The sequence below is a fragment of the Botryllus schlosseri genome, chromosome 16 (assembly GCF_051294905.1).
Source record: "Botryllus schlosseri isolate E-star chromosome 16, Bs_hap1, whole genome shotgun sequence".
NCBI lineage: Eukaryota > Metazoa > Chordata > Ascidiacea > Stolidobranchia > Styelidae > Botryllus > Botryllus schlosseri.
Genome location: NC_137251.1, coordinates 22,468,190 through 22,491,206, shown reverse-complemented (window position 1 = coordinate 22,491,206; position 23,017 = coordinate 22,468,190). Strand labels below are relative to the sequence as shown.

The following is a 23,017-nucleotide window of genomic DNA, read 5'->3' as shown; positions in this document are numbered from 1 at the left end:
TGCATCACATCACAACAGAATGTACTTCGTCAACGTTCGAATATGCACCATTCATCCCACAGCAAAGAATATAATGCTTGTTATCCATCTCAAAAGATACTTTGGTATTTTTTAGACCATTCCGATTTTATTTCACTTGGTGCCAATGTTGTGGGATGATCATGATTTCATATATTTGCTACATCCAGTAACCTTCGTAGCTTTGCACTATGTTTGGTATGCCACGATACCGCCAATCAAGGTCTCCAGGCTTCAACAGTGAAAATTAGTATGGAAACTATATTCTTGTTGATAAATAAACTTTCAGTGGCGAGAAGCGTATAATTTCAATACTCGAATAAATCGTATCACAGCCTACGAAACATGTAGTACATAGCTATGCACGTCAGTGGAAAGGACATGCGAAGTCGTGATCAACTTTGCACCTTCAAGAATCTCTTGAAATATTTCATATACCCGGGGCGGGCAACATACGGCCCGCAGCGGGATTGCGAGCGACCCGCATACAGTTTCTGGTCTTGCATGATAATGTGGCCCGTGCCTATCTGCATTTGAAATCACATATCTTCGGCCATGAATATGAACAACGTGTGTTCTAAGCTAACTGATATCCACGTGCAATTTTAATTAAGGGTTTCTACGAACAACATGTATTCAGAGTTCAAAGAACTTTTATCAACCGCTGATCAACAGCTTCTGAAGTACGGCAATAAATTCATTGCATCATGTTTTTATCTCAAGGCTTTAAACTGAAGGTTTAGATTAAAAAGGATCTAATCCTTCTATAAGTGGATATATACGCGTTTACTGTATCGATTGAAGAACCCGGCCTCTCAAGTACTTTAGTTTCCCCTATGCGACCCTGCCGACTGGAGAAGTTGCCCGCACCTGCCATATCCCAAACACAATCTCACATTACCTCAAAGAAGTTGATCTGCATGGTCCCGTTGCTGAGATGCAGCACGATGGCGCTTCTCACCCAAAACTACGTTCTGAGGAAGGGCAGACGAGCGTACTGGTCACCTTCCTTTGGTGCCATGGACGCCCCGGCCTGAAACGCAAATCCACAGTCAAGAAAGTGTGCCGGTATTTAAAGTTCAAACCTACACATCTTAGTTGAAACGTAGCGACTCATTTCAAGTGTTGCGATGTAATCGGTAGCCTTGAGTCGAACGTCATTTCGAGTGACTCTGGACATTAGATTTTTAGCAAAACACATTTTCAGCAATACTTGTTTGTTTTTAAAATTCGAATGATTACGAGCTTTTTTCAAATAATACAATAATTACAATTCTAGTTATTCAGTTTTTTCCAAATTAAATTAGATTTATAGCTGTACTGTTGATTTCCGAATTAGATTAAAATTAGAATTGTAGCAACTGGTTTTCTGACACAGTTGATTATAATTACTGAACCCGCGAAAACTTGAACTTGAATCAAGTTCCGTTCATACAAATCTGAGCACGTTCTCAAAAGCACGAGAATGGCAAATATCTGTACAGCAAGCTTACTTGGTTTCATACTATACAGTTCTCCTGTAGCATTTTCAGAAAAACATAAATTAGATTAGAATTAGAGCAAATCAACATTTCACAAATTAGACTAGAATTAGATTACCGGCATTCCGCTCTATTCAGTCCAATTTAACAACTAGAATTAACCAGTTGTATAAGTCTGCTATGAAGGCAGCGCAGAGTAAAATCATGCTTCAGTGTGGAGACGAATAATGTCACCCTATCTTGTCAAAATTGCCAAAAAATACCAACTTGAGAGTATTAATGCGCCTGATTTACGAATGGTTGTAAATACACTTTTATTTCAAATGAGATCACGATAAACTCGACCCACCTTGAGCAAATGCTCGCTCATGCAGTTGCGGAAATACTTGAGCTAGGTGACTTTTTTGGTTAGCGTAGGCGGGTATTGTTGAAGTGTGTAATAAGGCTCTGCCATGTCTCTGTCAATGTACTCCACTTGCTCGTCGTTGGCGTACAGAAGTATTCGTGTGCTATCATTGAACAAAACTCCATTGCTGTTGTCACATAGCTGGTAACCTGAAATTTGAAGTGAATTTATCAACATTCGGACCACAACAATTTCTATATCGTTGCTGGAAAACAAACTGTCCGGCTCCAACTTTTTGATTTTTTTTCTTCCATCGCTATTTGGACATAGGTCTTTTGTCTTAACGTGGTTGCGAGTTCTTAAGTAGCATGAATTTCTAGTGAAGTGGACATATGAATTTGAATTGTCGAGGTAAATTCAAAACAAATCAGGTTTAGGACCAAAGTATATGGTCAAAGTCAAAATTTTCAAAAAGGGACGATGTAGGGACCACTGTTGAACAGCTAAAAAACTTTGCAGGTTTTTGAAATTAGATTGGAAACGGCTAGGCAGTTTGAGTTTTGCAAATTAAATTAAAGTTGAAAGTAGTGAATTTGCAACCACTTGACAATTGAATAAATTGCCCGTTAGAAAGAAATGCAACAGAAATCAAGTTCAGTTCGTATCGAAACAGAGTTGATTCTGATATAGACGAGAATGGCAAATGTCTGCACACCAAGTTTGGCTCATTTTGCATGATGCAGTTCTCCTGGAGCATTTTATGGAGGACAGGGAAATAGATTAAAATTGGATTAGAGCAGCGATACTCGCTTTGTATTACAAGAAGTCATCAAGATATGATAAAAATTTCAATTCGTTTTCTGAAATTGGGTGTAAGAACAAAAAATCATGATAGAAATATTAGAGTTGACACTTCAGGCCATATAATAAAATCATTTTTAGAGATCAATTATTTTCATTTTTCAGCCATTTTATAATACAGAAACGACGCATCTGGCATCGCTACTGTGCATACAAACAGGGATATTTAGGATTCCAAAATTTCCATACCTAGGCCGTACTTATCCGTATAATCCACTCATTTGCTAATCCAGAGTACCGGTAGAGCTGCTGGGTCTTCCGCCTCATCTGTAAAACAAAAATATTTGTCAAATAAAAAAATTTCACATGTAAGCAGATTATCTGAATGCTATAGTTTCCCATTGAATTTTTCAAATATGTCAAAACCTTGTTTTCTCATGATTAGATCAGAAAATGCCTGTCTAAATCTAAAATACATTGTTTCATACACATCAGTGCCATAAAGTACAATCACAATAAGTCATGATTTTGTTTGGAGCAAAAATTGGGCAGAGTATTTTTTAAATGCCTTAAAATTCGATTTCATTCCCATGGTTGTAATGACTCGAGTCACGATTTTTTGGTTACTCGACTTACCCGAGTCAATTTTTGTATTGACTCGAGATTGGGACAGCCAAGACAGATATTTCACCGGCCACTTGGGGACAACAAGGGACCAACGCGGGTCGAAAGCAAGTGACCACGAGGGAAACCAACTGGTAACCACGAAATTGTGGCGGATCTGTCGGTATTAGGTAGGGTACCAATTGGGTGCCCAAGACGCCGGATAGGTGCCACAGCCCGCCTCCGCAGGCGACCACTAGCCCTGTCTCCTACTTCTGTACTATCTCATCCACTAATATCATACCCCGAAACCTACTACAATAACATCTATTCACACAGTCATCGGGAAAATCAGTATATTGCAAAATTTATACATGCAGTGAATAACGCAATTACCTCAAGCTAGCAAAATAATACTAAAAGACATGGCAAAAATATGTACGAAGAGGCAGTGTCACATGAAGCAAGGTAATGCATGATAAAGAAATTGGAAAGCAATATGCAAAAAGGCATCACATAAAGCAAGGAAAAGAATTTAAATAAAAGCCAGTTACACATCATATGAAATATAATCTGCTATCTTCTCAACCATGCCAATTTCATTAAACTTAGTGACAACGATGTAGGTTGATCACTTCTACACAGAAATGCCATTTTTATAACGTGCAAAGCTTTGTACCACATATTTCGTACGCTATAGTACAGTGGTCGGGAACCTATGGCTCGCGAGCCATATATGGCTCTTTTGGGTATAAGATATGGCTCTTTTGCCAAATATTTATCTTTGTACTCAATTGATCAATATTGCAGCGACTTGCTGGTGAATTTTCATCACGACCAAAATAATTATTCTGGTGGCAGTATAATCATGTCTTTGAGAGGTAAAGACAATGCCGTCTTCAGGTTTAGGGGCTCGGACCCCCTCTTTTCAAAATCATAAAATTTAAGTTACTGTCACGCCGGAGGCCAAAATCACTCGCGAATTCTACGTACCCGACTCGAAATCTTGAATTGTGCAATACGTTGATTAATCAAAGATCATAGCAGACATGGCGACGCCCATTTCAAGACGCAGATTTCAAATACACGCCATAGCTATCCACGCTCTTGATTGGTAAGTATAGATCTGTGTATAGTACCGGCGATAAAATGTATAAGCATGTAGCGGAACGTTATGTTACCGCCAGGGCCGGAACTGTCACACCCTCAACCCCCCAATTGAGGTGGAACCGAGCTCGAAGGAGGCCCAAAATTTTTTCGTGAATTAGCATAAATTTTTGAGTACTTTACGAAAATTTATGCAACTTTTTCAGAAAATTTTCGCGCTGGACGCGATTTCAATTTGCCAAGTATTATGATTTTGGGGTACTCTTCCCTCAGGAAAAAACACACAAGATTTATAGAAGTGAGCATATTGGCCTTGGCCATTACCGGGGCACGATGCACCAAGACATATAAAGTTTTATGCCATGCTACATGTGACTCCAAGAAGTGTGCCAGAACGATCGACAGCGAGAATACATTTGGCCGAAAAGGACTGCCCTTATGCTGACTGAAAACTTCGTTATATATACAACATACACATACACATAGGTTTAATTAGGCGCCTCAATGACTGGCGCCGAATGTCCCTATCTTGGCAATCTGAACCTCACAAGACAAATACCATCCCGCAGGGAGAAATTATATGCCAGTGAAGAAATACCAATTTAAAATCGTGTGCGTCTTTTAGTTTAGTAGCCTACGTTTGGGCGGTTCTATATTTTTGATATAGCAGACAGGAGGTCAGAAAATAACATCATGTTACAGAGTGATACCAACGAGCCCTACAGTTTCCATAACACCTCACTCAACTCTACCGGTAAATCTGATTACGTGAGCAGAGAGGACAAGAAATTGATAGCATTATGTATGCAATTCCCGATCACATTTACCGATTCAATCATGAATTATATACATTTTTCCCGCTTCGCGCGTGCAGGCGAGTATAGCTGAGTCAGCAAACGGCTCCCAATGTAGATAATAAGTAGCGATAAACAGTGCATAACCTCAGGGGGGTCTGGGGAACGAAGCCCCCAGAATTCCGGTTTATCATCATATGGGGGCCCAAGACCAACGTTTTTTGGGGGGTGACGAAGTGCTGTTACGGCTCTGGTTACCGCCGAATACTTTAAGAATTTGGAAGTCGATATATTTTCGAAATCAGTGTGACAGTCACTTTCGATTATTATCAGTTATAATAAGTTCTAAGCTACTTACGATGAATTGCGTTATCAATGGCGAGGCTTACCCGTCTGTGCCTGACCTCTCGTTTCCAGCTTTATTTTCGAACAATAAATATCAGTTTTTACAGATAAAATATGGCGCACACGAGGAATCCCATGTAGTGAGTTTGAATTAGTGCTACCATGACGTCACAAATTTTCAATTGTGACGTAACAGTTGATTGGCATGTATGGCTCTTTGAGAGTTGAGATGGAAAAAGTAGGGCCAATATGGCTCTTCGGACAATAAAGGTTCCCGACCACTGCTATAGTACAACTAATCGAGGTTTCAATCCTTCCACAATGAAAATAATATTGACTCTCATTTTAGTTTGAAAAAATAATCTCTCACTGCTCGTCTTGAAGCATGAAAATTAACACTCGATGCAGATGAGAGTACTCGAATCATCGCGCCCTGTCAAAATGTTTTTGAAAATATAAGTAAATACCTTCAAATACATGACTATAACTGATTTGGGTACAAAAAATGGGGAAAATAAAATTTTTCAATTATGATGCTATCAAGTACAGCAAGCACAATTTACGATTCTTTGAAAGCCTGATTTGATTTACCTGTTTGCGTATTTCGTTCATTTGACCTTCCGTGATAGGATCATATTGAACTTGGGGATTGTTGGACAATGTGTTGTACACCAAATTTGAGTCAATTCCGACCAGTCGAAGCGGAGTTATTCGCGCTTTTCGTTGATATTTGTCGGATTATCCTTGAGCCGGGGATTATCAACGAAAAACTCAAATAGCTCCCTTCTACTAGTCGGAATTGACTAAAATTTGTTTTGCATCGTCTTTGAAGACAGCTCAACAATTTCATGGGGTCCACATTCCTGGCAGGTCGTAACGCAACACGCTTCATTCGCATCGAAAATCTCAGAGTGGACAGCTGCAAATAAAGCCCGAGATACATATCAATTTTTTAGGTATTGTCAATAGCGAATGGTAATGATCAGGGCTGGGCTTGATGATTCGATTATAGTTTGGTACTATTTCCCAACGCGGCAGCTTTGAAATCTCAATTGCGTGTACACGTAGTGCAGTTTGAAACTACGATGGTATTATCATAAAGTGCAATGAAATACAAAATTTATTTCTATGTGATGTAGGACGATCAATATATTCTTGGTGGTTGCATAAAAGGTACATATCTCTGAACTTATCACATCATCCATACTGGTATGATTACGCAAAAAGTGATGCTCTGACACTCGATTCGGAATCAAATCACTGATGTATTCGATTTCCTCCAGCCCTATTTATAATATAAATGATGAAATACGTGTCCCTAACAAAAAATAAACACATGAGAAATAGCAAAGCAATTTGTATAATCCGATTTGGCATTTGCAAACCTTGATGAAGAGATAGGCCTTTAATGCATACGCTGCCGTCTGTGCATGCGGCCGGCATTGGATGCTTGATTTCTATTGTTCACGGCTGATTGTCCAATTCCTTGCATTTTGCAAATGAGATATAAAATTAAAATATATTTGGCTGGCTGGCTGTTGGAAACCACTGACCTAGCAATCAGATTACCTGAGGGTTTACAATGCGAGAATCAAAATTTCGACTGGATTACGAGAAGAAGTGATTCTAAAGACTACTTCCAGTGGAAGTAGAAAATGAAAAGTACGCAAGTCAAGGGGTTACACGTTTTTAGCAGTTCATGTCTACTTTAGTAATAATACGGTACCCGTAGATCTTTGTGACTAAAGCAAAATGATAGGATACTAAAAATTGGCACAATTGTACAAAATATAATCAGTTACCTTGATATGGGGGTTAATTCGCGATGTTGATACGATTTCTCTCATGATAGTGATGTGAAATCGTCACAAATATACTTCCTACATTACAAATTCCAATGTGTATAAAGTAAATAAGTTATGCTTTAAAATCTTGTAAGTACTATATAAACATAACCACTCAAGCAATCAGCGCGAGAAGGCAAAACCTACTCAAGTACTTTGAATAACTAGGTTACTGACCAGAGTGACCACCTCTCTTAACTGCACAATACCTGTGTGACAGCTCTGGGAATGATTCCTCTTTGCTTGAAATGATCAGTTGCTCCTGTGATGGAAAACGTTTTTCCAGCGCCGGTTTGTCCGTACGCCATCAAAGTCCCATTGTACCCTTGCAGAGATCTCTTGACCAAGTTCGACGCCACTTCAGCGTAAACCTTTGAGTAACCAGTTTTTAGGAATGACGATACAGAGAGGCCCAATAAAAGTAATCGGTTCGATTACATTGACTGCATGCGTTGACCCGTACATTAATTACAGTTGAATCATCCTAATTCGGACACTGGATAACCCAGGCAGTCGCTTTATTCGGACAATCTGATCGGGAATGAGCAATAGTAGAAATTGACGATTAATTCTCCAGTTAATTCGGACACAGGTTCACATCTCCTATCGTTAAGTAAAGATGACACAATAACCAGTAGACTATTCCATTCGTTTCAATACAATATGAGTGATTATAGTGAAACAAGGACGATCCATACAGTAACCATCAACAATGAGCTCGTGCCCATGTAACTAAGAAATGATTCTTCGCCTAATTCGGCAAAAAGTGAGCGTAAGCAAAGTGTCCAAATTCAGCGGAGTCAACTGTACATTAAAATTGCCACTCTACTACGAAAAGCAGGAAATATCCAAAATAACGCAAAAAATATTGACCAAAGTACGAGGCATATAAAAAGATGATAAGATGATGAGGGCTATCACATAAACACGCCACTGTCAATGAATGGTGTGATATGGTCTGATTACTGCATTAATATAGTGGATTGCGATTACTTCAAAACCACCTCATGGTGATCACAGCCTAATTTTGCAGTAATCAATTAAGATTACAATTACGTGGAAAAGTAATCTTGATTAGTCGCGATAACAATTCCACTGCTTCAGACGTACACCTGTGCTTTGAACGCATATCAGAATAAGACAAGGTTGCCTCATATCGACACAAGATATAACATGATGTAGTAGGGTGGTGTGAATTTTGTAAATAATGGAAAAATGAAGATTGGTGACGGAATCAGGAAAATATGACAACATAAACAGAAAATTTAGTCATATCTGCCACTATGTATCATAACGTAACACACAGATGCTATACACCTACATTCTTACAATCCATATAATACGAAAGCTGCCACATATTTTTTATGATGAATAGTTTGGTTGGGTTATAGTGATGAGCAGTGTAGTTGAAATATCTTAACGTTCTACTGTAAGCAACTGGATACTTCGCACTATTTAGTGTTCCGTTTACATCATAGTTCTTGTATAAGGGAAAAGTTTGATAACGGGAGTTGATCTTTTACAAAACAATAGAATATCTGCAAAATTACCGATTATTACGACTTTGAAATTTCTCAAATGTAACCGATCACACGATTACCATTGATTGAAAATGCTGTAATTGATTATTGCAAAATCACGATTACCCTGTGCGGTGATGATGCATTACCAAGTAGATCCACCCAATGACGATTTTGCCAAAATTATTACAGAACATTGCTCACCCCACCTGTTCTTGACTTGCATTGTGAAGGATCCCGTCCACCTTGAACAATTGATTGTTTGCAATCTTTTGCCACTCGCCTTTAGCAGCATGAATGTTGATGACCTGACAGAGAAATAGTAAATAAGGAATGCAATAAGAGTGCTCAAGGACCCCAGGTTAAGAACATCACATGATGGGTCCAGGATAGGTCAATGTTAAAGCTAAAACTATAAAACTACATTCTCCTATACAATATCTGTCGTTATTTTTGACTTAGTTCCTTATTCTATCTTATTTTTTGTCATCAGGTAGCTTTTTTGCCGGCAACAACAAGACCAAATGGCAAGAAGAGACCAAGACAGGTCTAGCTGTTGAGACCAAGGTTAAGGCATCCACGCAACCACCAAAAATGAGTTAGGTCAAGAAATGCTGTACACCAGGGCTACTCAACTGGTGGACTGCAGCTCGAATGCTGACCTTTTAAGTCTTGAATCCGGACCTTATCTAGTTGGTTTTTTGAGAAAGCGTAATCATCATCATCATCATTGATTTGGAAACACAAAGCGCCAAAAATGTCAATTCACCCACTTGTAGTGACTAAACGAACAATGAATACATTTCATTTAAAGGCGCTCAACTCAGGTATGCCGTGCTCCCGCGCATACCTAGGAACTTTTTTGGGTATGCGGCATACCCATAATCCAGTTAGGCCTGAAACCGCCTGACTAGTTAGTGAATACTGCGTTTTAGAAATAAGCAATGGATTTTGTGATGCTGCTCTTCGAGTGAGCAAACAAAATCCGCACCAATACATTGATCAAACGTGATTAATTAGAAGACGCGACGCGACAAGACCAAAACCTCGATATTGATGTGCAAGGATGTCAATTTCTACACAGGCAAAATGCAGCGATTGTCATTTGACACGTACTGCATAGAAATATGATATCTGTCACGCCTTCTGTGATTGTCATGTTTGCTAAGACATTGAACATGGGCGGAATTGATTAAAATACATGCTGTTTGTGAACGGACGCAAGCGATAGTTCTGGCCGCAGATAGATAGATGATTTTGATTCGCGCTAATAGTAGAACACAACGATCAGAAGATGTCTTGCAGGCTCTTGATATCGAAAGTTTTGACTCCTCTGGAATGAGTGCCACTACTGAACAGAGTGCAGAAAAATTTCGAAAAATTTCCCCAGCTGTAAATTGTATTGAAACTATTGTTGTTGATAAATTTAATGTTAGCGGCGAGGAGTGTACAAGTACTCGATAAAGCAAGCCTGGGCAAAGTGCGGCCCGCGAAAGGTTGCTTGAAATGAAATATATTTAACCTATTTTTAATGTTGCTGTATGGAATAAAACCATAGTATGTATGTATGTATAAACTGACCGCAAATTCGTTTACTATCAAGCATGTTTATTAACAAGCCGCGATTACGCAGCCTCTATGTACCTCACATGCGTAATCCAGATTCAAAATAGAGTAAATGTAGCAAATTCTGCCGGTACGATTAAAGTCACAAGAAGCCACCAATCCTTTTTGTTGCCATCGTCACATTACGCATTTCACGATCTGTGTTTCAAATTGTTACGTGATGCGTTTCCAAATCCCTAATTCGTAAAACAAGTCAATCAGTGCCGTGATTTCTTTGCGTCATGATCACCCATAAAGGATATCAAGCTGAACGTTGAAATTTAAAAAAGTTTCAGAGGGGGAGTCAGGAAAAATCCGTTTTTTTTAGTAGTTAGTGCCGAGCAGGTCGTCATGGTTAAGAAGTATAATTTATGCTACTTCTTTCGAATTTTTCTCGCACTAAGCGCGATTAAGAAAGCATGGTTTATAGGATTAGGCATTTCGACGTCAGCTATTACCGTGCCACGACGCACCAAAACCTATGAAGTTTAGGCCAGCGTGGAACTCCAAGAAGGCACTGCAATTGCAACTACTGATCAAATTAAGTAAAGGGAAAAAAGTTCGACAGCTGGAAAACCTTGACTGAAAAGTACTGTCCTAATGTTAACCGAAAAGCACGATCTCCAATTGTGCATAGGCAATATTTTGCAGTGTAGAAATACAAATTTGGAATCGTGTGCGTCTTTTAGTTTGGTACGCTTTCACATAGCAGACTGGAGGTCACGAAATAACAACATGTAACGAAGTAATTATATCAAAGGGCTCTTCCAAATATTTCGAAGACAACATCTCACTCGGCTCTGGCGATAAAACAGGAGTACGTGGGCTGAGAGGGATTAATAATATATAGCAATATATATGCAATTACCAATATTATTTACCGATCGAATCATGAATCTTGGAAAAATTCCGCGCTGGCGCGATTAGGGTATAACATGTTACCAATTATTGCCAACATATTTTATGCTCGTCATTTGGCCCGCTGAGTAAAATAACTGCCCACCCCTGCGATAACCTGATCTCCGACTACTCGACTCGAATCATTAGTTACACTCTATAACGATTGTGGCGAGCCCAATTATTGACGCATCCCCGTAAACCTAATGGCATGAGAAATGGACAGTACCGGTCAGCTGAGCTTTTCCAGACAAAACTCTTGTGAAACCATGCACGGCTGTTGATCACATTGATCCACCTCAGGAAAACCAAACTCCATGCAATACGTGCTGGAGACAAAAGAATTTCAGTTACCCGCGTGAAATGCATTGCAAGCAACAACGTAAATTTCAAGTCAAGTAGATAGCCTACATGTAGTGTAGATATTATGATTTCTTAGGGTTGTAATGACTCGAGTCACGATTTTTGGTGATTCGTCTCGACTCAAGTCATATTTTCATATGCGTAAAATGACTCGATTCGAGTCAATTTGTGTATTGACCCAGCCAGTACTCGAGTCATTGGGCAGGACGTATGACTATAGACCAGGGGTGGGCAAACTACAGCCCGCGGGCCACATGTGGCCCGCAACACCGTTCTGTGCGGCCTGCGAGAGTCTAACGAAACTTTTTTTAAATATTGATAAAAGGTTTACCAAAAATCGAATTATTGCAAGGACTTGATTAAACTTTTTTTTAGTATATTTCACTATGATAATTACAAAACTGGGGTGCGGCCCCTCCCCCCCCCCCCCTTGGTGGAGTGAAAGCATCTGAAGGGGGCACGAAGCTGAGCTCCACTGAAAAGAATTTCTCATTCACTTCATCATTGTTGCTCTGTATTTAGTCTCAATTTCATACTTAAAAATCTCTCGTGCCATCAAACTATCAGTTCAGTTAAGTTTCCTAGCACCCTGGTTGCGTTTTGTGATATGATGATAAGGGGGCTCGAATTCTTTCCCCATCATAAGGGGGGCGCGTCTTAAAAAGTTTGAGAACCACTGTTCCAAGGTAAATACTTCCTTACTATATGTTTAATTTCTGGCGCGACAGCCCGATCTCAAGGCCAACGAAGTTGGAAAGGTTTCAACTACTAAACATAACAGAAACCCTAAACGAGATTGACATAATTGGGATCACGAGTGGGATTTCATATTGGCCACTCCAGTGTTTTAATTATTTTAGTGATGTGCTGATACAAACGATTCGCGCTTGTCTTAGGTAGACTCGTTCTCTGCAAGCGATGGGGTATTTATATTTTACCTACACATCGTAGAATAGTGTTTGAAGTTAACATAGTTGCCTTGTTCGTCGTGGAACTGAACCAAAAGTGGAATAGGTAAATCTATGAACAAATCGCTGCTGACATATTTAAATTTCAATCCTGTTCAAAGAATCGGGACAACCGACTTTCATCTCTATAATTTTGACAAATTGGTTATAGAGGTCGATCAGCTTATGAAATCTCACCACTAAATTTCTGACGTGTGTACGATATCAACAAAGCAATGTTTTAAATAAGCATCTCCATTACCTCACTATACAATCAAATACCAATATTGCGTTTTGGTTCATAATCTCAATTTCTTATAGTGCGGCCCGCGCATGGGTTTAGATGTTGAATGCGGCCCGCGAGCTCAAAACTTTACCAACCCAGGGGTGTGCAAACTTTACAGCTTGCGGGGCCACATTAAAAATCTGAATCCATTCGCGGGCTGCACTATGTTAAGTTGGGATTATTAGCTAAAGCGCAACATCCTTATATAATTATATGGGGACCGGGTAATTATGGAGATGATATCTTTAAATATTGTATATATTTAAAACAAATCAAACTATAATTTAATCATAGCATACACGCTTCAGAAACATTGATAAGATTTTTTAAGCTGGTCATTAGGATTGTACAAAATTTGGAAAATCTTTAAAATTCTCGGTGATCGTGTCTCCTTCTATCTATAGACTATTGATAATTAAAACAACAATGAGCCTGAAAGAAGACTAGTAATCAAATACCCACGGCTCGTGATTGGCTAATTGGCTATGCTTCACCGATCACGGCTATGCTTGAATGATCACGACAGCAGCAGCTTGCTGATCAGGTGTTCAAAGAGTCTGTTACCGGTGGGGATTCTGAAAGCGCATTGTTGGTAGGTTGGCAGATGATGATTCAAGCTTTATTCAGAACATGTTGAGCTACGAAATACATGATGAGCAAACAACAGTTGCTTCACAAAACTTTCACCGTATGACTGCTGTCAAGGAAGCAGCAGACAATGACTTGGACTCGACTTGCCTCGAGTCAGAACTATAAAAGTGAGACGGAACGTTGTGACCTGGTTTCAACCCTTTGATTCCCAAGATGAGTCAAAACAACTTGACATACAAGTAGAAATGAATATTTGAAAATGACTGCAGTAACTGGTTTCAAAGTGTACAAGAACTAATAATACTCCACAACTCACCATTTCCAAGACATGTCAAAACTATTTCATGTAGAAGTCAAAATTCAAGATTTGGAAATGAGTAGTTTCAAAGAATCACATACTTATCGCAGTTGATCGATATTTCTGAAATTGCAACATCAATCTTCGCGACACGCAAAATAACCAATGACACTATTAATAGATAGGCCTATAGAATTTTCGAAAACAGTCTTACGACCACTTGTCATGACAAATCCACTCAGTCAAGTCGTGTTGAATTACCCGAAAACTGTGCTGTGTTTGAAAATTGAGTACCCGTAAACTGGGGTAACTTTGGACAATTTCCAACATTTCCGCTATAGATCTTGGAAATGCTAGGGGAGACAAGTTTTGTATTTTTCAAGGGTCATGGGATCAAAGATTAGAATTAACTACTACAAAATCTTCATGATCATAAATAAGTACCTTATATTTTAAAATTATCTATGTCCAAAGTTACTCACTCAGGTATGTGGGCCAGTGGGGTACCTTTAGGCAATGTCGTTTTTGGATGTCTTTACACTACATATATTATGAAACCTCGTGAATGAGGCTTATTTGGTAAGAGTTAATGAGAGAAGTGGCTGAAACTGAAAGAAAATAGTAGGCCTACACGTCTGGCCAATTGTATTATTTCTATTCAATCCCCCCCAAAATAAAAAATAAATATAAATAATAGTTTATGAATGCTAATGCCCTTTTATTCATCCCTTATCTCAATTTCCCCTCTTGTCTTCACTAATTGGAACTTATAAATATCATATGGTGATAAGGGGTATACCATGCACTGGCGGTGTCAGCAACAGCAAACATTAAGCATGTTATTGTGATGATTTATTGCTGATTTAAATTATATTGCTGTTCTAAATCGTAATGACTACTTGATAAAATTGTTAGGTTACCTAATCTAAGCCCACACACCAAATTTGGTTCAATTCCAACCAGTAGCCGATTTGCTATTGGAGAAGAAAGTTTCTATTTATCATAAAAAAATAAAATAACCAAAAATTTGAAAATTTTCTGTTCACCCCATGAAAGTGTTAGGATATCTATTGAAATTATGTTCACCAAATTTGGTTCAATTCTAAACAGTGGAAGTGGAGTTATTGTCGTCGAAAAATTTGGATTTGAATAATATAGTATTTACGGTGGGCACCACTATAATAAATAATTAAAGAGTTGGTCACCGTAAATACTTCATAATCCAAATTTTTCGACGGCAATAACTCCTCTTCCACTGGTTAAAATTGAACCAAATTTGGTGAACATCGTGGGTGTGTGGGTGCGGTAGTTACGGTCCTGGTTAATCAAAAGCTAAAACTCTTAAGTAGATTATTTTCGTCCGCTGCTCCATTCGCGTCGCGAAACACAATTATCAGATCCCCGTACTGTGTGATTGGGACTTTAGTGATACTATTGTGGGGAATATTATAATCATTCTAGGCCAGCATCGAACAATTCATTGGTGGATGGGGTACCACTGAGAAGCGAAGAAAGATTTTTCAATATGCATGACGTACTCTGTATGTCTTGTACCAAAACAACTGAAGTTGCGATGTCAGAATATTCAATCAAATGATACAATCAATTCCTGTGACTCTTTCAATATGTACAATGATTTCCAGGCCGGACATTTTAAACCGACTTCAAAGATTAATGCGCTTCAATAAATTCTCAATCCATTAAGCTTCGTTGAGGTGGTGCAGTATACCTTCGCCAGAAGTTGCTAATAATTTGCGACTATGACTATTTTTAGCTTACAATAATACGGCCTGCCAAAGTACAGTAAATCTGTACATCAATTTCACTTCATTGCGAGTTCATTGCATACCCTTATCAACGGCATACGACATATGACGCTTCCGGGATACTTGGTTACTTCAGCATTATCTTCCAGTTATTATAAGCTTGAAATTATTTCAGTTTCTTTAAGCTGTAGGTTGTCATTAGAGTCAATCCATGTCAGTTCTCCTGGCCACTGTAACCACTACCTCGGAATTTTATGAAAATTGGTATGCTTACAGAACTTTATTTTCTGATTTGAGAAAAGTAGATATTATAAAAATCGGTCAAATAGAAGATATTGCCCTCCAAAAATTGCTGTTTTTGAAATCGCTCAAGCGGAAAAAATGCTAAAAATTTAGACATGTGGGTGATACTTTCAAACTTGGTCATTTACACCCTACTTGCATAGCTTGACCTGTGACCCCATGATTTTGTTCGCACCTTCAGAAATCACTCACGCGTGACTGCATTTTCAATTGCAAATATCTCTTGCTGACCAGGTGGTAACACCAAGTTTGAGGTGTCGTTGGAAAGCTCATGTAAAGGACTTCTGAAATCAACAATATTACTAGTGGGGAATTAATCAAAACAATCCAAAAATTTGTTGTAAAACAGTCTTTAAAAAGTTGTCACGTTTTTGAAATTTTTTACTATGACACATTCATAACAGGCTGCAAGCCTATTGATTAACTCTTGTATTTCTAGTATAGGTTCTGTTTTGGAAGCTGGTTCTCACAAAAAGGTTCTCCACTACCAAAAACAAAAATAGATCATATTTTATCAATTGAAAATTGGATATGTCAAAAAAAAAATTTAATCTCAATGTTGAAGCAAAGCTTGTCAAACAAGGTTTTCAAGGTGATGAGATGCCAGAATTAGTGGAGATGGCAGACAAATAAAGTGAAAAATTGTAATGAAGCAACTTTCGAAAATATAATATAAAAAGAAAAATCAATAACCCAAATTCATCAAGAGCTCAAATCATTCGAGTCCTAACAATGGCTCCAGAAAATCTCAAAATTTTTGAGCAAATGAAAGGTTGGTGAGAGATGCCAAAGAGCAAGAAAAAGACAATGAAGTTTGTTTTTTGCCAGCACCACGAAAAGGAAATTAACGTTCAGAAGAAACTAGGAACTAACATGCATATAACATGTTTAAATCTAAATTCTCATCTTACACTAATAAAACAAACTCTGTAGAATACCTAATTTCACTTTTATTCTATCTGTCAATTACTTTGTATGGAGGGTAATCGGTATAGTTCAAACAGATCACATAGAATTTACAAAAGCTTTCCAACGACACCTCACACTTGGTGATACCACCTGGTCAGCAAGAGATATTTGAAATTGAAAATGCCGTCACGCGTGAGTGATTTCTGTGCTACAAACAAAATCATGGGGTCACAGGTCAAACTATGCAACCCCATGTGTCAAAAAACGGGTAAGAGAATGAAGTAGGATGTGAATGGCCAAGTATGAAATTATCACCTGCAATACCCTTAATTTGACGTAAATATTGCAAATTCAAATTAAATGTATAAATTTTATACATTTTTTCCGCTTAAGCGATTACAAAAACAGCAATTTTTGAACGACCATATCTTCGATTCTAGTTGACCGATTTTGATGAAATTTGTTCTTCTGAAATCAGAAAATGAAGTTTTCTATGCATGCCAATTTTCATGAAAAACTGAAAAATTGGTTACATTTTTCCGCTTTTCTGGTGAACTCGACATGGAGTTACTCCATAGCCAGTAGAAAAAGCCACCGTTTCGATCTCTACATGCTGACTTCATACGTGCCACTACGTATAATCAGGATCGGATGAAAAGCTTTGTAGCTATGTAGCCTACGTATAATTAGATAACACGAATATATTTTTAGCGAATAACATAAGAAATATAACCGAACTTACATTAATTCTGAAATTTTCTAAATAGATCTGTGGCCCACCAGTGGGCCATGGCACACCCTTTGAGAACCCCTGCTCTAGAGAAACTTGATTCGCGATATAATACTACGAAGCAAATTCCAACAACCGTGTTTCCATTCCTCACAGCCCATTCGCAGGGTTGGTGCTAATATATTACTAAAACGAAGTAAGCATAGAAATATGCCAACTTAAACCATCGTTAGAGCCACTGCTTCATAGGCTTATAACTTTACTCATCTGACGCTTATGTTTTGGCACCGCATTTTATCAGCCGTTTATTGACCAAAACTTACCTGTCTTCACGTGACCAGACGCAGAAAAGGCTGGCCTCGAAATGAATGAGTCTCATAGACGCTCGTTGCAGATCCCTAGTAACTACAGTAGGTAATCCCAACGGTCTTCAACCATGATTTCCAGAAAAACCAGTCGGACTATTATTATCATGAATTCTCATGATAAAGCTTATTCGCTCCAGTACCCAACACCGTGACCATATTTGTAAAATCTATCTCAGGATTTTTGCAATAAATTCAACAAATATTACATACATATTAACACATACCTCTGGCACCGTGTCGATCCAAAATTATATCTTTTGCAGTCCATACTTTAATAATCTTTTGAAGGGGTAAGATTTGCGTTACAGTAACCTGCAAATGTGAGTCTACTACTACTATCCTCGTGCCTCGCCCTAATCGAACAGGTATTACGGAAGTATGATGATTGTTTAGCGAAAGTAAGCAGAAAGTCAATTTAACGTCATTTTCCCAGCCTGTCGCAGGCTCCAGCTTCCAAACCAAGCTTTTGATTAGGTAATTATTATAGAGCGAAAATATTAATTCACTAACGGCTTGTGAGAGCTACGACTAGTGGTGCGTCGTAACTTAAACAAGTTTTTACAATTGCATCGCAACAACAAAAGTTATATTGCCGTTGAATTTCCTATAAGGTATATTTGAACTATTCCAGGCCAGAAAAATTGACAATTATTATTCACGATTTTCATTCGCACTCATATGGGATTTTCATTCGCATTGTTCGCACCACCTTCGTCGTTCGCACTCATCCGAGATTTTCGTTCGCACCATGCTCATCATTCGCCCTGCATTTTTTTTTCATTCGCGAACCGTCACACAGGTTGAAAAGCACTGCTTATTGTAATTTACAATATCCCACATTCAGCAAGTACATCTTCAAGAGTATGTGATAAGTTTTCGAAGTAGCTTGCACCCGATTACAATCTCTCGGCTTATAGACTACCCATTTCTTCATATTTTGACAAACTCCTAATTTATTAACCTTCTCATTCGATTTTAAAAAGCCATAAGGCCGGTCATAACGAATATAGTTGACGATAAACTTTGAAACAGAGTAAGCAGCCACTTTCCGGAGCTCTAAATATCACAATTTCCACACTACAAAAAAAAATTAGACAATTTGGTCTCAGAATTAGACAAATTTGGTCTCAAATTTAAGAAATGAGGATGATTTGGTCTCATTTTACCACCCACTCACCATAAATGCTATTTTCGACTCAGACAACCATATATATATTGATCTGAATAGTACACGTGAGTAGTAAGTGGCACGTACCTTGATAACTATATCTAGTGAATACCTTGAAACTTAGTACAGGATCATCTCCACACTGCAATTTCTGGTCTCTCTCATCCTTCCCCTCCTCCGCTCAGACCCCTAACATTGAAAAGGATGCCCCCAAAGCACTGCTACTATATTCGATCAATTTCTGGCTTACTTTTGAGACATAAAGTTATTGGTAAGACTAATTGGTCTTTAAGACTTTTTTTTTGTAAAAAATCGATTTGAGACATTGAGACCAAATTTGTCTGATTTTTTTTTGTAGTGCACTGTCCAAAGTTACCCCGTTCTGATAAAATTTGACCGGATAACTTCAGACATTAGATTTTCCTATATTGATCTAAGGGTGAGCCCAGTGAGATTTTTGCCATGGATTAAGACTAGTTAGAGCAGGGGTCGCCAACTCAAAATGGGTCGCGGGCCACTTTTGAAATTTCGTAGCGGCCGCGGGCCGCAAGTATTCAATATCGATATAAACTACGCAACAACGTTTTAAAACTCAACGTCAGTCTAACGCCGTGCTAACTAACATAGACAATGGGCATAGTGACCACAAAAGAAGTAATATTTTATTAAAGGAATACAAATACAACAAAAAAAATCATTATCATCAAGTTCATTTCATTTTTGAGCTCTGAGCTGTGCAAGTGTGCATGATACCTGGAAACGCTGTTCAGCCACCAAGGAATCGATATTGGGGCTAGCGAGAAACGTTACTAGCTGAAAGACCATCTCCACATTAAGCTTTACCTTACGGGGAAGCCCTAAGCCAGTGGTTCTTAAACTTTTTATACACGCCCCCTTTATGATACTGAGAAATCTCGCTCCCCCTTTACCGTCATATCACAAAGTGCAACCAGAATGCTAGCAATCTCAACGGATAGTTTGATGGCATGGAAGGCTATGATTGTTAATTGATGAGGGAGTTCTATTATATGGATTCCGGACTATACACAAAATATGAACTTGGTGTAAATCGCGAAGCGCGAAATTTTTTTTTCAGTTGACCACAGCTCCGCGTCCCCTTCAGATGCTTTCACACCCCCACAAGAGGGACGCGCCCTCCAGTTTGAGAACCACGGCCCTATGCCGTTTTCCGAACGTTTCGGTCTCGGCAGTGTCGGGGCCATTGCACGTCAAGGCAATAGGCCCAGTTCATTCATATCGGTAGAGGTATCTGCTGCCAAGTTTTGAATCTATGAATCGCATGCTAGCTATGTTTGGTTGTAAGAAGTTAAACGGCTATAAATTTTGATGAAATTGGTCCCTGCCATTAATTTATCAATGTTGCGTCAAGTTTATCTGGACGCAATTGTAAAAACTGAATACGACGCACCACTAATCGTAGCTCTCACAAGCCTTGGTAATTAATATTCACGCACTCTAATTATTACGTGACCAAGAGCCTGGTCTGGAAGCTGGTGTGGTGATAGCGGTATAGGGATCACTACAATCTCCATAGTGGCAGACATACAGTAGGCCTATATCAGCCCGTCTGAGCCTGAGACCCGCTGGGAAATTGACGTTAGATTGACTTTCTGCTTTCTTAAGCTAAACAATCATCATATTCTGTATATCATGCATTCCCGTAAAATTGTAGCATACAACTGTAATATTAAAAAATTAATTCCTTTTCATTGGTGAGGCTCGGGACGCGTGATGCCAGAAAAACTGAGATTTTGGTGGTAGTCTGAAAGCTGCTTTATCGTTATTAAACTGTCATGAATTCTCAAGTTAGATTGAGCTAAAGAGTAGAACACGCAGTACGGTATCGTGAGTTATTTGCTATTATCATAAACTTGCGAGACAGAAGTTGGAGTAACGTATCATCAGGTAGCGAGCTCTAATGTGCCTACTCTCCTTGATTGTTTTGCACCTTATGTTCAAAAGAAATAAAGCAAAAGCCTCAAAACAAACCTGTGGGGTTTTTCATCCTCTCGACAAACTGGAGCCTCGCGGTACCTTTGTGTCAGCTCTTAAATACAATTTCTGCCAGCAAACATTTTTCACTCGTGAAAAATACGCTGTATATTGGATAGGAGTGCAGAAAAGATTTCAAGACCTGGCGATGCAATCCCTCAGTAGACGTTTTGGTACAAATTCCCAACAACATTGTTTGGCCGAGAAGGGTTTTTGTGAAATATTTGAAAGCAAAACGAGCGAAACAAATGCCAAATGCCTTTTTAATGAGACACTTGATAGCTTAAGCTACATAGTAACCAATTTGTTGAAGAGCACTGTCGTAGACTAAGATGTCAATGAGTTTGCAATTTCAGGCGACAGTATGCTGTGTAGTACCACCAATGTATATGCTATGTTCAGTAGCAATATTGCTATGTTTAGTAGCAAATAAATTTATTGCTGACAAAAAATAACAAACACACAGTTTATGATTGTAGCAAAAGAGTCAATGCTTATAATTATTTTCCATTAGTAGCATATAACTGTAAAATGACCACTCATAATTACAGTTGGCAGCAGCATTCAATCCCGCACAAGATGCATTGAATATTAAAGGAATTGGTATAGAAGGATATCACAAGGCAAGCAAATTCTAGGGTATTTCAACTTTTAACCACTGGGGCAAGCTAACATAGTGCATGAATAAAATCAACACTGTCGACTAATTCTGACGGTCCAGAGGAGACGAAGCAATAATGATAATTGGCTTACGTGTCAAGTTTTTGCTAATCCACACTTCGTACACTATACATGTCCATTGTCCATGGTGAACACTAATTGGTGGTGGACATGAAAGCAAGCACTTCTCAATGTTTACAACCAGACCAAACCAAAATAACGACAGCAATTGTTTTTGAACTATTCCACAGACTACAGAGATTTCTGAGCCGGTTATTATTTGCAAATCTGGTCTGACAAAGCATACTTCTCACATATCGTTCGTTCGAGCAGAGCAAATGTTTCCCGAGATTACATTGGCTATCAAAAATCGCACTGCCAACAGTATTGTGAACGAAGCAGTACGGTAATAATTTCCACATTAATAGAATAAAACTGTTAAATTACCACCACCAATAGCACAGTTTATAGTAGCATCAAACCCCACACAAGATACAAAATACATTGGAAATTAAACTGCGCAGCATGAAAAGGCAAAGTCGAAGCGGTGCAAATTTTACTGAGAGAGCTGCAGCCGAGCGGAGCATAGGCCTATTGATGAATTACGATTCAAGCCGATATACACATGTCGACGGGAAACTCGACTAAGATTGGCTGGCGCTTCTTCGATATACGCCCCAGATCGAAACAGTGCTCCCCATGACACCAACAAATGTTTCACATGAACACAATAAAATTTATAAACGTCAAAATAAATTGTTTTTTTTTCATGGTTGTGGAAGGGGGATATTATGGTCGGAGAAGAGGGGGATATTAGGACTGGGGAGGGAGGATTTTAGGGTTGAGTAGAGGGGGATTTTAGAGTAGGAGAGGGAGGATATTAGGGCTCGAGGAATGATGGATATTAGGGTTGGAAAGGGGGATATTAGGGTTGCAGGAGAGGGGGATATTAGGTTTGGGGAAGGGGGATATTAGGGTTAGGGGATGGGTTTAGAGTTAGGGTTAGGATTAGAGCTGGGTTAGGGTTAGAGTTGTGTTAGGGTTAGGGTAACCCAAGAATAGGTTTGGAGTGAGGGACACGATATCCAACCCTAATATCCCACACTCTCCCGACTATAATATCCCCCAACCCTAATCTTGGGATACCCTAACACCAACTTTGACCTTAACCCACCTCCAACCCTAAAATCCCCCTTCCCAGCACTAATCTTGGAATACCTCAACCCAACCCTAATATCCACCTACCCCCAACCC

At 38.9% G+C, this 23,017-nt stretch overlaps 1 protein-coding gene across 17 annotated transcripts; it reads right to left on the bottom strand.

Annotated features, from left to right (window-relative positions):
- Positions 1–618: 618 nt before the first annotated feature.
- Positions 619–22,232, bottom strand: LOC145459394 (kinesin-like protein KIF9). Of its 17 annotated transcripts, none has more exons than XR_013921377.1 (11): positions 21,101–22,231; positions 18,147–18,234; positions 13,420–13,532; positions 11,591–11,690; positions 9,069–9,167; positions 7,549–7,710; positions 6,087–6,414; positions 4,243–4,375; positions 2,896–2,973; positions 1,849–2,054; positions 619–1,051 (listed from the first exon to the last, which is right to left on the bottom strand). XR_013921377.1 is itself a non-coding variant. In XM_080338048.1 (9 exons), the coding sequence occupies exons 1-3, from the start codon at positions 17,931–17,933 to the stop codon at positions 7,647–7,649; spliced, it is 219 nt and encodes a 72-aa protein (XP_080194174.1). In that variant the 5' UTR covers positions 17,934–18,092; the 3' UTR covers positions 621–1,051; positions 1,849–2,054; positions 2,896–2,973; positions 5,866–5,928; positions 6,087–6,414; positions 6,881–6,980; positions 7,549–7,646. The 17 variants fall into 17 exon arrangements, 6 of the variants coding, with proteins under 6 accessions (XP_080194179.1, XP_080194174.1, XP_080194176.1 ...); XR_013921373.1 differs by lacking the exon at positions 4,243–4,375 and adding an exon at positions 5,866–5,928 and having other exon boundaries at positions 621–1,051; positions 13,416–13,532; XR_013921379.1 differs by lacking the exons at positions 4,243–4,375; positions 11,591–11,690 and adding an exon at positions 5,866–5,928 and having other exon boundaries at positions 9,064–9,167.
- Positions 22,233–23,017: the final 785 nt, after the last annotated feature.

Excerpts from the sequence above, each read along its gene's own strand:
- LOC145459394 (XM_080338048.1), bottom strand. The coding sequence starts at position 17,933 with ATGAGACTCATTCATTTCGAGGCCAGCCTTTTCTGCGTCTGGTCACGT. Across the intron at positions 9,168-17,877 it reads GTCTGGTCACGTGAAGACAG|GTCATCAACATTCATGCTGC; the intron begins GTAAGTTTTGGT and ends TTTCTCTGTCAG. Across the intron at positions 7,711-9,068 it reads ACAATGCAAGTCAAGAACAG|GTTTACGCTGAAGTGGCGTC; the intron begins GTGGGGTGAGCA and ends GGTTACTCAAAG.